The following is a 13596-nucleotide window of genomic DNA, read 5'->3' as shown; positions in this document are numbered from 1 at the left end:
ATACATATGTAGGGAGGTATACAATGTCATTTGGAAATATATGAGTCTGAAAGGGCCATGATAAATATCCTACAAACTATATAGTTCATAGGCTATATATACCATATGGTATATATGATGGTTGACTAGATAAAATTATATACCTGTCTGATTTGATTGTCCCTAACAACTTCAGACTTCTTTTACATTAAAATTACTTATTTGGCAGAAAAAGTTTAAGTTTGCTAGAGATTTAAGTTTCCACACGTACAATTAAATCAAATTCCTAAATAACTGTTGCTTTTCAAAAATTCACCTTGCTCTTTTCCAGAAGTCATTTGGACCCATTTGATAACATACAAAAATCAAAGTAAATGCAAGAAAAGACCTTTCTAAATAAAATTTTCTTATTGTTAACTTATAACATGGTCACCCTATTATAACTTTTAAATTGAATTATTAGGATCTGCAGATTTAAAAAAGACAATAATGTTCATAAATAAAATCCTAGAAAGAAAGGCACTTATGCCCTGCACATGGTTATTCCAGTCTGTAGATGCTACAACCCTTTTCAAATGAAACTGGTTTCTGGCCTGCATACAAATACAGCAAAGTGCCAGAATAAAATAATATCAGAATGCTTATGAAAAATAATCAAGTTTGTTACCAAATGTTTCACATCAGTAGGAAATTTCTTTAGAGACTTCTGATGGAAATTTGAAGTGTATGTTGTTATATCAAGTGCAGGAGAGGTATAAGGCTGTTGGAGAAATTTCCTTAGTTTGTTGACTCAAAAGCCAAAACAATTGTTGTAACAAAAAGCTTGACAAGATAATTAAATGAATGATAACAAAATCTCGTCAGGGAAGTGCCCATTAATTGAATTTATTTGGGAGCATATTTCACATGTATAACCAAATTATCTAATTTTCACTCATATTAAAAAGTGATAGTCTATAACAACTACTTACTAGAAATGAAGGGAAAGGCCAGTACTTTGAGCCAATAACACAGAAGAAAACAAATATCAAAGGACTGCCACCATATTCGACAGCTTCCTAAGAATTCCATTCATCATTTTGCCCTATGAAAATATTTCTGTGAAACTCGCCAAAGAAAAGAATCCCAGTAATTTCTATGTAGTAGTGTCTTTAAAGCTGGAACACAAAACCACATTCTCTGAATCCTTTCATTACATTAACATGTGTCAGTATAAGTGTGCCAACAGGTGAAATAACTGAGAATAATATGTTATAGATAAAACAATTGAGTTCTGGTATTTCTTTTCTGTTAGAAGATTAGTGCCATCCTTGTTTTCTTCTTTAGTATTACGTATGGTTGATTGTTTTTTAAAAAAATTTGTTGCTGTTTTTATGTTATACAGATAAAAAAATTGAATTAAAGAATTATTATGGTCAACTTTTAAATTTGAAATGAAGAATGAAATAATCTATACTTTACTCAGATTTTCTACTTTGAGCTATTAGCATGATCTCTCCAGATTCAAATTGGGTATTTTTAATGCTTTAGCAAATGACTTTCCAGTTTCCTAAAGTTAATAATGAAACTCATGATATATCTGTAGCAGTCAACTAGATTTTGTTCACAGTCAACATATTCAATAAAAATTTAAAACTATGAGAGCTGTCACTCTTATATTGCTAATGCCATCCTCTAAAACAACATTAATCTGTTGGAAAACATTTGGCAAGAATTTTGTATACTAGCAAGACAATGAAATAAAGTCAATTTTGGCTTAATGTTTGTATAAACTGTAAGCAGCCTTGACTATTTGCAGTTTCATCAGAGGCAGGAAAATCTGAAGTAATAAGTGATGACAGGAATATTCTTTCAATTTTGCAACTTTTTTTCTAAAGAAAATTATCATCTAAATAAATATACTTTAAACATATTGGGTAAAATTTCATAACAATATTCAAAATATTTCTTGCATTTAAAATTTATGTTTCAGCTTTAAAAACAGTTCTTAATGTTCTTTTTATTGTGGGACATCATTTTACATTCAGAAAACTAGCTGTTGTAATTATAAATCTAGCAACTAACACTCATTCACAATGACTTCATCACGACCTGAAACAGTAATAAAACCTAGAGCTGCTTTATCTTCCACAAAGTTGATGCTACATTAATTTTAAAAAAAAGAATAGGGCTATGCTTTGTTTTCCTAAATCATTTCCCTAAATTAGTATAAAATAGATGTCTGTTATGGTATAGCTATGTAGATCAAGTAATAGATAAGTTTAGAGCAACAGATAGGTAGATAGATATAAATATGGCCATCATTAAAATATAATAGAATGGTTTTGCTAAGTGAAGTAATGCATGTGAAAGATTTCATTTATATCTTATTTTGTTGTCATTTCTATTTCTGTTTTTATCTTTTGTTTAATCAATACAGTAAAAGACAGTTTCTGATTAAACAATATTTCAGATGTTAAAACAATTCTTTTTATTTGTTTACATTGGCAGTTCACAGTCTAAAAGCATAACCAATCAGGCAAAAACTGCACGTAGACTGCTCTGGATTTTGAAGACTTTTTGCTTCTAACAGATTTTTATTTGAAGTTACGGAGCAATATCTACATTTTACTGATAGTTAATAATTGGGAGGGGGAATTATAAGTAAACAAATTCCTTGAAAGAAAAGATTTTTATCTTTAGTGTTAGCTTAATGTCTTGCTCAGCACTTTAAAATTTTCTTAGAAGGATAACTTTCTAACCACTACTTTATGATAATTTAATCACCCTTATATTGTGAACCTAGCTATCCTATTTCATGAATATTGCACATTTATTTCCAATAGACCTGTTCCTTGATGATCAGAATTGGAACCTGTGTTTCTAACTGAAAACAATTGGCACATTTTATTTCCACACCACTTTCACATAAGAGGTATTTAAAAATACAAAGCTAGTATTTTTTTCATGAGTTCCTGGGCTTAAAAATTCAAAATATTAAAGTTTCATCAGTTTCATCTTAGATGAGACTTGCCTTTAAATACATGGTGTGTTTTCTGTAGAAGTTACCTATATGTCTTCAAAAACCTGACTTGTCTAGAAAAATGACTCTCTGAGACAGTCATGTTTCTTTTTCTGTTGTTCTTGTTTTTTAAAAAAAGACAAAACAGCAATAAACATTTTAGCTCTTTAATGAGCAAAGATCATGTCTCTTAGCATTGGACTAATAGTCATTATTATCTTTATTTCACGCAATGACCAGTGACATGGCCAAGATGTACAAAGTTGTTTCCATCAAGTAGTATACAATTTTTTTTTTGTATAATAAGCTTTCATTCTTGAAAAAGAGTAACTGAAAAGAAAGGTTTCTGTTACTGCAGTTAGTCTGTCAGAGAAAGTTCTTTGCATTATCTTACAAACTATCAAAATTGCTAGTCATCTGAAAAAATGTAAAAAAAAATCACATAACTTTAGTCTAATAGAAATATAGTACAGGTAAGAGAGAAAGTATTTATCAGGATGTGCTCTTTAAGTCCATCTCAATTTTTTTTAATACAAATGTACATCTGATTACATATACAAACATTTGGAAAGGTCTGTGATATACTGTTACTGGTAAACAACAGGGGGATGAAGAGTTTCCTGTGGTCTTAGAATATTCATTTAAAATCACACGCATGTTTAAGACTAAAATCCTCCAGGTGTTGACTCTCCTTTTAGGTTTTGCATCTACGTTGCACTCTACTGAGATTGCGTGAATAAATTCCAGTGAATGAACCTCAGCGAGAAAGATAAGTGACGTGAGAAGGGACATAACTTTATATTGAGTTATTATTAGTAAACATTTTGTCATGCAACATGAGTAAATCAATGAACTGAGAACTGTAATCAGAGTGGTAATTTGGGGCATCCTTGTATCATAAAAGACTAGTAAGTAACTCTTTGGACACACTTCACCTTACCAAAAGGAACAAAATACAGAGTAACAAAAACCACAGCAAAGTATAGATCCTGTAACACATGTCCAATTAGGGTTATATTTCCATGAAGTACTTAGATGGGAATGAAAAGAATATTAAAAGTATAGGAATTTTTTTTTCTGGGATTCATATCAGCGAGTATTCACCACTATACCTATAGTTTCTTCAAATACCTTTCATAACTAATTCCATCTATTATCAAAACTACTGTGAATTATTTTATTGTAATTACTTTTGCCCCTTAAAATCTTCTTTAGGTTCTGCCAATTGATGGAGGAAGCTTCTATTAAAAACTCCAATGGGATGAGAAGAATTTTAATTACAGCTTAATCAGCAGCACAGCCACCAAGCGTATAAATTATCATGCACATCGTGCTAAAAATATCCAGTTTCCTTTATCCCCACAACTTTATACTGACAGCACTTATGTGATAATGTTGTACCTGCCAGTCTTTAAACTTCGTTGTTTTACTGGCAAATTTCAGCATGAGCCTCCGCTAAGGCCATTAACAGCATTGGTGCTTTGTGTACTTATCCAAATATGTAAATATGGTCTACACAATAAAACAGCTCCAAATAAAAACTGGTGAAAATTAGCTGACATTCCATTGGTGTGTCCCTTGTGCATATTCATGGTTGTTTTTTTAATTTTTTATATTTTATATTTCAGACATAGTTCTTTCCTGTTTGGTGTTCCACATGCCTAATTCCATCATGTAACATAAATCTTCAAAAAATTAATTCTTGAATGTGAATGAAAAAGTATCATTCAGAACAATTGCTTCAAGCAATTGAAATTCATTTTTAAAGTTGATTTGTGTATATATGTACAATTCATGTTTTTTTCAAAGCCCCCAAAGTTCTTGATATGTATATTCACATAGTATTCCTCCTTATTTAAATAGTAAGCGTCTTGTAGGTTGAAAGCCAAGGAATCTTCAGTAATCTTTTACTGCAATCCATCAAAAAAATAGAGTTTGCTTCTCTTATCTGGCTATACCCTGGTTGTTGAATGTGAGTGGGGGTGGGGATGAGGATGGGGCAGAGTATTGTTCTGTCCTCCGGTAAATGTATTGAATGTGTGTAAGGGTTGAATCCCTGGTATAGTGTTGGGAATCATTGTAATGGTGTTGGGTGTCATTAAGGGAACATCATCAGGTGACCTCCTCATAGCTAGTGTGTAATCTGGGGGGCAGGCGGTCCGAAGAACCACCTCATGTGGATGGATGGACTCACATTCATGATCCAAATCGGTGTGCTTCATTTGGAGGGACATGATCTCCTCTTCTTGTGCGTGGGTCAGATCATTCGTAGTCGTGCGCTGAGGGCTGCATCTCCTGTGAACGTCATGTCTCCTCTTATCCTTTTTGTAGTACAGGGCTGCAAAGGCCAAGATGTTCAGAAACAGCAGTGATGCTCCAACTGCAATAGTGACGCTCAGCTCTGTTGAGTAGTCCCTTTGATCCACTGAAAATGGACTCGGTTGTTGTTTGGGATCATCCTGCTTGGCAGTGGGAAAGGCTGATGTGACAGATACAGAATTTTTTCTCGTAGGTCTGAAAGTGATGTCAGTTGATGGCACTTTAGTTGTTGTCGAGGTATACTGAGAAATGTCATTGAGATTATGCAGATGAGGTACCAGCTCCAACCAGAGGTTTACTTTATTGGCTCTGTAGTGTTCTTTAACTCTTGGTTTTAATCCAATATGGAGATAAAGTTGGTCTTTCTGGGAATATCTGGTCCATGCTACTTCTTCAAAACGGTTGGGTTTGGTATGGATGAATTTTGTGTCTTGAGGGACTGGTTGATTTGGGTCGCTAGAAAAGAGAAATTATGAGAAAAAAATTGTTTTATTCTTCTAAAAATCAAAACAATACTGGTTTAACATCTAATTGAAGAGGGTGAACTCAGCCAGGCTTTAGACTGTGTTTTAACATAACTTGGGTCAATTTAGAAATATCAATCCCAGCTCAGGCAGGTTGTTGGATGATAATGTAGTATAAGTAAATCTCACATTCTTGTTCTCTCTACCCACGGGCTGCTATATACCCAAAGATTTAAAAATTCATGTACATATGAGTTGTCTCATAGGCAAGCTAGCAGAGACAGCATTGGAAAAAACTTGGCATTTGGAATTGGCAGGTGAGGATTTGAGTCCTGATGCTGCTGTACACTAAACATATGAATATTGAGGTAAAGCTCTCGTAGCCTAACGTCCCTTTTCTGTAAAATGGGATTATAGTATCTGAGCTGCTCACCTCACAAGGTAGTTGGGAGGATCAAAAGGCATACAGTACTGTAAATTGAAAAGTCTTTATAAAATATTTGTCACTATTGAATAACAATAATAAGTCCTGTGTAATTAAAAAAACAAGATAAATTTAATTATTGAGTAATGCAATAAAGGTATGACTGTCTTAAACTTTACAAAGGAAGAATAAAGCAGTGATTTTTTTGAAACACCACAAATATAAATTTTGAATAAAGGAACTTAATGTATTGTTGGTATTAATCTATTAAATTAAATCATTTGGACACAAAATATGTATTTTTTAAGTGCTTAAGAGGATATTTTAATTAAATTATAGCAAACTTCATTCCTTAGGTACATACCCAGTTTTAGCAAAATTTGTCCAGTATGTCATTACGACTGCACTCAGCATCACATCATTTTTGGAGAAATTGCAAGGAAATAACTCTGTAGGTCCAATCATGGGGATTCCTAGTACGTAGGGAACCTCATCACCATGAGCTGCATCAGCCCAAGCTGGAACCTGATCTGTTTGGCAATGATGGTAAAAGGCATAGAAATATGTGGGTGAACCAAAGTTTGAGTGAAGATCTGCTGTAGCTACAGCTGGTGCCACCCACTGATGGTCCGTAAACAAAGCTAATAATGTCTTCCTTCTGGTTTCAGGGTTATGACGGTCAGCCCAGTCAGTATACATGAATTTAATGGTTTCTCTCAAAACATCTTTGCCTTCAGGGTATCCGTATAAGTTATCAACAAAATTAGAAACAGCAAAGTCAAAATCACTAGCGGAGATACCATCATCGCTATCTACTATATTTTCAACAAATTTTAACCCTTCCCCTTGGTTAACTCCTAACATTATATCATAGTTGAGAAACTCTCCTTGCTCCATCAGTATCTGAGGATCATCTGGTATTACATCACCATCAATCACAGGTCCAAAGGCTATGTGGTATCGTGCTGGTTGAATATCTTGGTCAACAAGTTCTTTGTAAGGCTTCTTCTGTAAGCATTCCACTAACTCTACTGTATCTGAAACATTGCAACCAACTTTTGTGGCCAACATTCTAGCATATTTTGCAGGTTGGAAACTAACAGCCCAGCTGGAAAGGGCAGTTCCACTTTGAGCTATTGCTCGTTGAAAAAGTCCTATAGGAAAAAACAACAAAGAGTTTCAGATGACCTTTGAATAATGCTGTGGTAAAACAATAAAATCTGATATTTGAGACATGTCCCAGATATGACTCAAGAAACAGGGAGATAGAGACAGTTTTGCTTAAGAGAAGGTACATAAAGTCATCCCCAGGGTATAATGAATTCGAGAGGTGGACATTAGTCCTCTGCTTTGAGTAGCAACTACTTTGGGATCAAGAGATCTAAATTGTGCAATGTCTCAAAAAAGCAGTAAGCAAGGAGAGAAGGAGAGTGTGGAAATACTTGGCCCAAGTATTTATTTGCTCAGCATGTAAACACCTACGCTGTTACCATAGCCAACCAGATGCGGCTAACTCTCTCCCCTTTAATTCATCATCAGACTTTGTATTGTCTTTTGAGTATATTTCCTCCAATTTGGCTGCAAGCACTTCTTCAAAATGGCTCTGTGTGTTTGTTTTAATCAGATTTTATCTGAAAAAAAATTGTTCAGACCTCACATAACTACTGGGGCTGGGTATTTGCTAATACCCTGGGGATGGCCCTAAAGGCACACGAAACAGAATATTACTTTAGACATACTCTTTCCAGTTCTTTATGTCAGACATAGTATGCTGAATATTCATCTTTCAGAAGAAGTTATAACATTTGAAGTATTTTCACTAGGTTAAAGAAAAAGCCATCAGCAGAAGGATTTAGTGGGGGGGTGATTTAACTTTCTCCACTGTTGAATGTGCACTGCTTTATTTTATCATAAAAGATGAAAAGTACATGGTCCACTGCTTTTCACTTAATTACATTTAAGAATTATAAATCATGGTCCCATATGCAGCTTGATAAGAGCTGCATACCATTCAAATTTATAAATGAACTTTACTTATTAAGGTATTCTCTAATAAAATTCTTGTTTTAAAAATATAATTTATCTATTTTATTTAAGAAATTACATTTATTGTCAATTTCCAAATACAGCTTTGTAGTTCAGTTATTCAAACACATGCTCAATCATTCATATGTGTTAATGTGTAAGAACTCTTTCACAGAGGTGTTAAAGTAATGACTGAATTAGAAGCAAAGTTTTCATTTTTTCTCCAAACACATATATGTATTCAAAATGTCTGTAATATGTTTCTAGATAATTATAAAAATATTCAAAAAGTCAAACAATACTAATTTAAATTTGTTTTGGTTTCTGACATCTTTATGAACATATTTTCAGTTTGCTAGAGCAAAGTTTGCCAGAGCAAATAATATAAATACAAATAATTTTAAAAAATTATATAGGCTATGTGTTTGTCAACATTTGCTCAGAGAAATATTGTACTGCTTAAAAACTTTATAGCTAAAATAAGACTTCTATAAGATTCTTTCCCATTTTAGGGACTTAATGACATTAATTAAATATATCAAAAAAGGTTTTAAGGACAATACACATCACATTTGATATAGTCTGAAATATGCCATCTAGATGATACTGGGAAAAACCACATATTCTGTTGTCAGCGAGAGTGCTTGTTATGTGTGGTTGACTCCTGATAGATACAGGCTTGAGCATTGTTGGGAAGTTCCCAGACCTTAAAGTCTATGTCTGCAGTGGAGATAAAATTAGCCTGATGATTTCAAGACCTCTTCTGGGCATCTCCTGGTCAATTCAGGCAGCTTTGCTAATAGAGATAAACTTATGACTAGATCAAACGTAAGTCCATTTATCTAGCCAGGCATGGACAGATTTCCTTGAAGAGTGTGATGGAATGCTATATTTTCAATTGTTTGCATAGCCATTTGCCACTGTTTACCATATTATGAGTTGATGAATAGCAATGCTAGCTGATGAACTAATTGATTCATCTCTTTATGCAATGCTAGTGTTATACTGGCTGAAAATGGCTTTGGTGCCCATGTTCACTTTTACATTTAGAAAAAGTTTTAGAAAAAATCAGCACAAAGAGCATTTGAGACCAAATGATCCTAAGAAGTCTGAACAGATTGTCCAATGTTATCCTAGATAAGTATTGGCGTTAGTATAGTCCTCAGGCTAGAACAGTCTAGTCTGTTCAATTAAGAAAAACAACAGCAACGAAGTTTGTTATTTCAAAATAAGTCATTTCACTACAGACCAAAATCTCTATACAATTGAAAGAGTTCTCACACATGTGTCATTTTGTCATCTCGGTTCAGAACTCTACTAATACAAATGAGATGTTACATAAACTATGTCTATAAATTAAGTCTATAATAATATATGATCCTCCAAATATACAAACTCATTTAATGACTGTTATTTTGAAATTCCACATTAATGTGTCTTTGATACCAAAACCAAATATTCTATGTCTGTTGCTCATATCATAAAACTCAGTCTTACAAATTAAGAAGCTTCATGAATTACAATTGACAGTGTATACTTTTGTGGATATTTCAAGTTAATAATGCTTTAAGAATGGGTGACTAAACTCATGGTAAAATGGGATTCCATCAAGACCAGCATGATAAGCCTTGGGCAGGCATTTTGGAAAACGGATGTCAAGGCCAGAAAATGGAGACAAGAACAATATTTCATGGATTTAAGCAGCCTCAGTGCTCCATGCTGCTTTGCCAGCCTTCAGGGGAAAAAAAATGAACACTTTTGGAGTTGAAAATAGAAAAAGCACAAATTCAAACATATTTTTCTTTTTAATCAAAAGCTCTACTAGTGACCTTGATGCTTTGACAATTTTGGATCACGCATGCAAAATAATCAAACTCCATTCTCTACTCAGACAACAAGTGAAAATCACGTTTCCAGACAAAGCAGCTTACAACTGCCTCCGTATTATCTTCATACTAGTAAAGGGTTTAAAACATCTACTATCTAGAAAATAGATTATATACAAGCTTTGCATTAAAAAAAATAATTTAAAAGAACCCTTGTCTTTGATTTTGATTACTGAATAAACAGAGATAACAGAACTGTGAACATCTTTGATTTTCCCCAAAATCACCCTTTGGAGGAGAGGAAAGTAGTGTATGTTAATTATTCTGAAGTGTGTTTGAAAGGGCATCCATACCAAGCTCCACAGGAGACAAAGAAAAGAGTTTGACAAAAATTTAAACATGCATAGAGAAGCTGAAGAAACAAAGTTGTAAACAGTTATTGAGTTCAACCTAACAGTTTAAACAGAGAAATATATACAGAGCATCACATACTACTGATGGTCGTGGCATGCAGACACCAAATTTGTCAAAATTTGCAACCTGCATAATACCTTTGGTTGAATTGCTCCAACGGTTACCTTCAGAATAATGGGATAAAGTCAGCAGATTGACACATGAACCCCCAGCACCAGATCCAAAAACAGTGATTCTTAAGGGGTCACCACCAAAGAATCCAATATTCTCACTAGTCCATCTTAAAGCCTGTATGAGATCAAGGAGTCCATAGTTTCCTTTTGCAGCCTGATCCCCTGTGCTCAAGAAACCTGGAAAACAAATAAAAAGACATCAAAGAACACCCTTTTGAGTTGACATGAATCAGATAGACATCAAATTTAAATAAAATTGAAGCCTGTGTTCATCAAGATGAGTACAATCCAAGTTCTTTAGTAAAAATTTATTTCCCACCAGAATAGCATAATTTACTTTAGGAAGAATAGCAGAGACTAAAATCTGAAAAATGACATTTATCTTCCCCAGATGTTCCCAAGTTATCCAGGTAACAGGTAACGGGGCAGATAAAGAGAATGAAAACATTCTGAAAGACCTCAAGGGAGATATTCTAGGGGCCAAGTTACCTGGTGGAGATATTTGGGATAGTATCATGGGGTGTATGAAAATGTGTTTTTGCATAAATACTGTCAGTCCTCAAGTTGCTCGTGGTCTAATATGGTTGAAATTTAAGGTATGTGTGGCAGAGTGGCAGGATATGACGGTATAGAGCAGGGGTATTTTTCCAAGACTGGTGCATAAAATTATACGCAACTCTTTGCAATATATAGGTGTATGCACATTTTTATTGATGATGCCCCATGGTTAAGAATCACTATACCTGACGTAATTTGAGGTTACATTTTAGAACGCCCTAAATGCTAAACTGAGGAGATCTGCTCAACTAGAAAACAGTGTAGAATATTTGAAGATTTTTGAAAAGTTGAGATTCATATTTCTCCAGTACTCAAAGCTCCATTTTATAGTGAATTTAATAATGAAAAGAAATATATGTTGAATAATAGAAAGAATGGAGGTGGTGAGACATTATAAAGATCTAAACTGATAGAGTGGAAAAGGCAATTGAAGAAAAAAGGAGTCTAAAATTAATGAAAAGAAACCTCAATTAAAATAGAATTGGGAGGTCAGAAAGGAAAGCGCTCATGCCCTATGACAATAGCAGAGCTCAGCAGGAAGAACAAAAACTTTCCTTGCCTGGCAAGAACTCAGCCAATGAGAGACTCTCACAACTCAGCCAGTGAAAAGCCACTCTACTTCAAACTCTCAATTCCTCCAATGGACTCTTTGTTTACTACAGCCCTCCCAGCTTCCTTTTCCCCCTTTTAAAAAAGTTCTCCTCTCCTTGCTGTGAGGGGACTTGCATGTGGCTTGCCATAGTTGTAGACCCAAACAGCAATTCTCTCTTGATCCCCAACAAACCCATTTTTACTGCAGAAATAGCTGGCAGTCTACTTGTTTTAGGTCAACCTTTTGATAGCCTGCATGGGGATCAACAGAAGACCCTTGATGACTTCCAGGTTGGTGGCAAACAAGTGTGATACCCTCATTGAGCCTGTTGTTACTCACTGCTTTACTCGCCAGCCCTGGAATTGAAGAGTAAGTTTTTCTCCACTAAAGTGTCTGCTCTATTTGCATTTTGAAGTCCTCCAGGTTTTACTGGGGATCTGTTTTTTTTTTTTTTAATTTAATTTTATTTTTTTTATACAGTAGTTTTTATTAGTCATCCATTTTATACACATCAGTATATACATGTCAATCCCAATCTCCCAATTCATCACACCCCCACACACCCCCCCCCCCCCCGCTGCTTTCCCTCCTTGGTGTCCGTACGTTTGTTCTCTACATGTGTCTCAATTTCTGCCCTGCAAACCGGTTCATCTGTGCCATTTTTCTAGATTCCACATATATGCGTTAATATTCAATATTTGCTTTTCTCTTTCTGACTTACTTCACTCTGTATGACAGTCTCTAGATCCATCCACGTCTCTACAAATGACCCAATTTCGTTCCTTTTTGTGGCAGAGTAATATTCCATTCTATATATGTACCACAACTTCTTTATCCATTCGTCTGTCGATGGGCATTTAGGTTGCTTCCATGACCTGGCTATTGTAAATAGTGCTGCAGTGAACACTGGGGTGCATGTGTCTTTTTGAATTACAGTTTTCTCTGGGTATATGCCCAGTAGTGGGATTGCTGGGTCATATGATAATTCTATTTTTAGTTTTTTAAGGAATCTCCATACTGTCCTCCATAGTGGCTGTGTCAATTTACATTCCCACCAACAGTGCAAGAGGGTTTCCTTTTCTCCACACCCTCACCAGCATTTGTTGTTCACAGATTTTCTGATGATGCCCATTCTAACTGGCGTGAGGTGATACATCATTGTACTTTTGATTTGCATTTCTCTAATAATTAGTGATGTTGAGCAGCTTTTCATGTGCTACTTGGCCATCTGTATGTCCTCTTTGGAGAAATGTCTATTTAGGTATTCTGCCCATTTTTGGATTGGATTGTTTGTTTTCTTAATATTGAGCTGCATGAGCTGTTTATATATTTTGGAGATTAATTGTTTGCCCGTAGATTCATTTGCAAATATATTCTCTCATTCTGAGGGTTGTCTGTTCGTCTTGCTTATGGTTTCCTTTGCTGTGCAAAAGCTTTGAAGTTTTATTAGGTCCCATTTATTTTTGTTTCTATTTCCATTACTCTAGGAGGTGGATCTAAAAAGATCTTGCTGTGATTTATGTTCTTCCTATGTTTTCCTCTAAGAGTTTTATAGTGTCCGGTCTTACCTTTAGGTCTCTAATCCATTTTGAGTTTATTTTTGTGTATGGTGTTAGGGAGTGTTCTAATTTCATTCTTTTACAGGTAGCTGTCCAGTTTTCCCAGCACCACTTATTGAAGAGACTCTTTTCTCCATTATATATCCTTGCCTCCTTTGTCATAGATTAGTTGACCACAGGTGCCTGGATTTATCTCTGGGCTTTGTATCTTGTTCCATTGATCTATGTTTCTGTTTTTGTGCCAGTACCATATTGTCTTGAT

The 13596-nt window shown here is 34.7% G+C and overlaps 1 protein-coding gene across 5 annotated transcripts in view; it reads right to left on the bottom strand.

Annotated features, from left to right (window-relative positions):
* Positions 1 to 3133: 3133 nt before the first annotated feature.
* Positions 3134 to 13596, bottom strand: part of NLGN1 (neuroligin 1) — an 886910-nt gene continuing 876447 nt past the window's right edge. For all 5 annotated transcript variants that reach the window (XM_049709777.1, XM_049709778.1, XM_049709779.1 and 2 more), the window contains 3 exons: positions 10590 to 10802; positions 6552 to 7341; positions 3134 to 5755 (listed from right to left, as the gene is read on the bottom strand). In XM_049709777.1, the coding sequence (XP_049565734.1) occupies positions 4933 to 5755; positions 6552 to 7341; positions 10590 to 10802 (1826 nt within the window). In that variant the 3' untranslated portion in view covers positions 3134 to 4932. The remainder of the gene's footprint in view (positions 5756 to 6551; positions 7342 to 10589; positions 10803 to 13596) is intronic.

Source organism: Orcinus orca, chromosome 5 (assembly GCF_937001465.1).
Source record: "Orcinus orca chromosome 5, mOrcOrc1.1, whole genome shotgun sequence".
Taxonomy (NCBI): domain Eukaryota; kingdom Metazoa; phylum Chordata; class Mammalia; order Artiodactyla; family Delphinidae; genus Orcinus; species Orcinus orca.
This window is presented reverse-complemented; position numbering and strand designations above follow the sequence as displayed.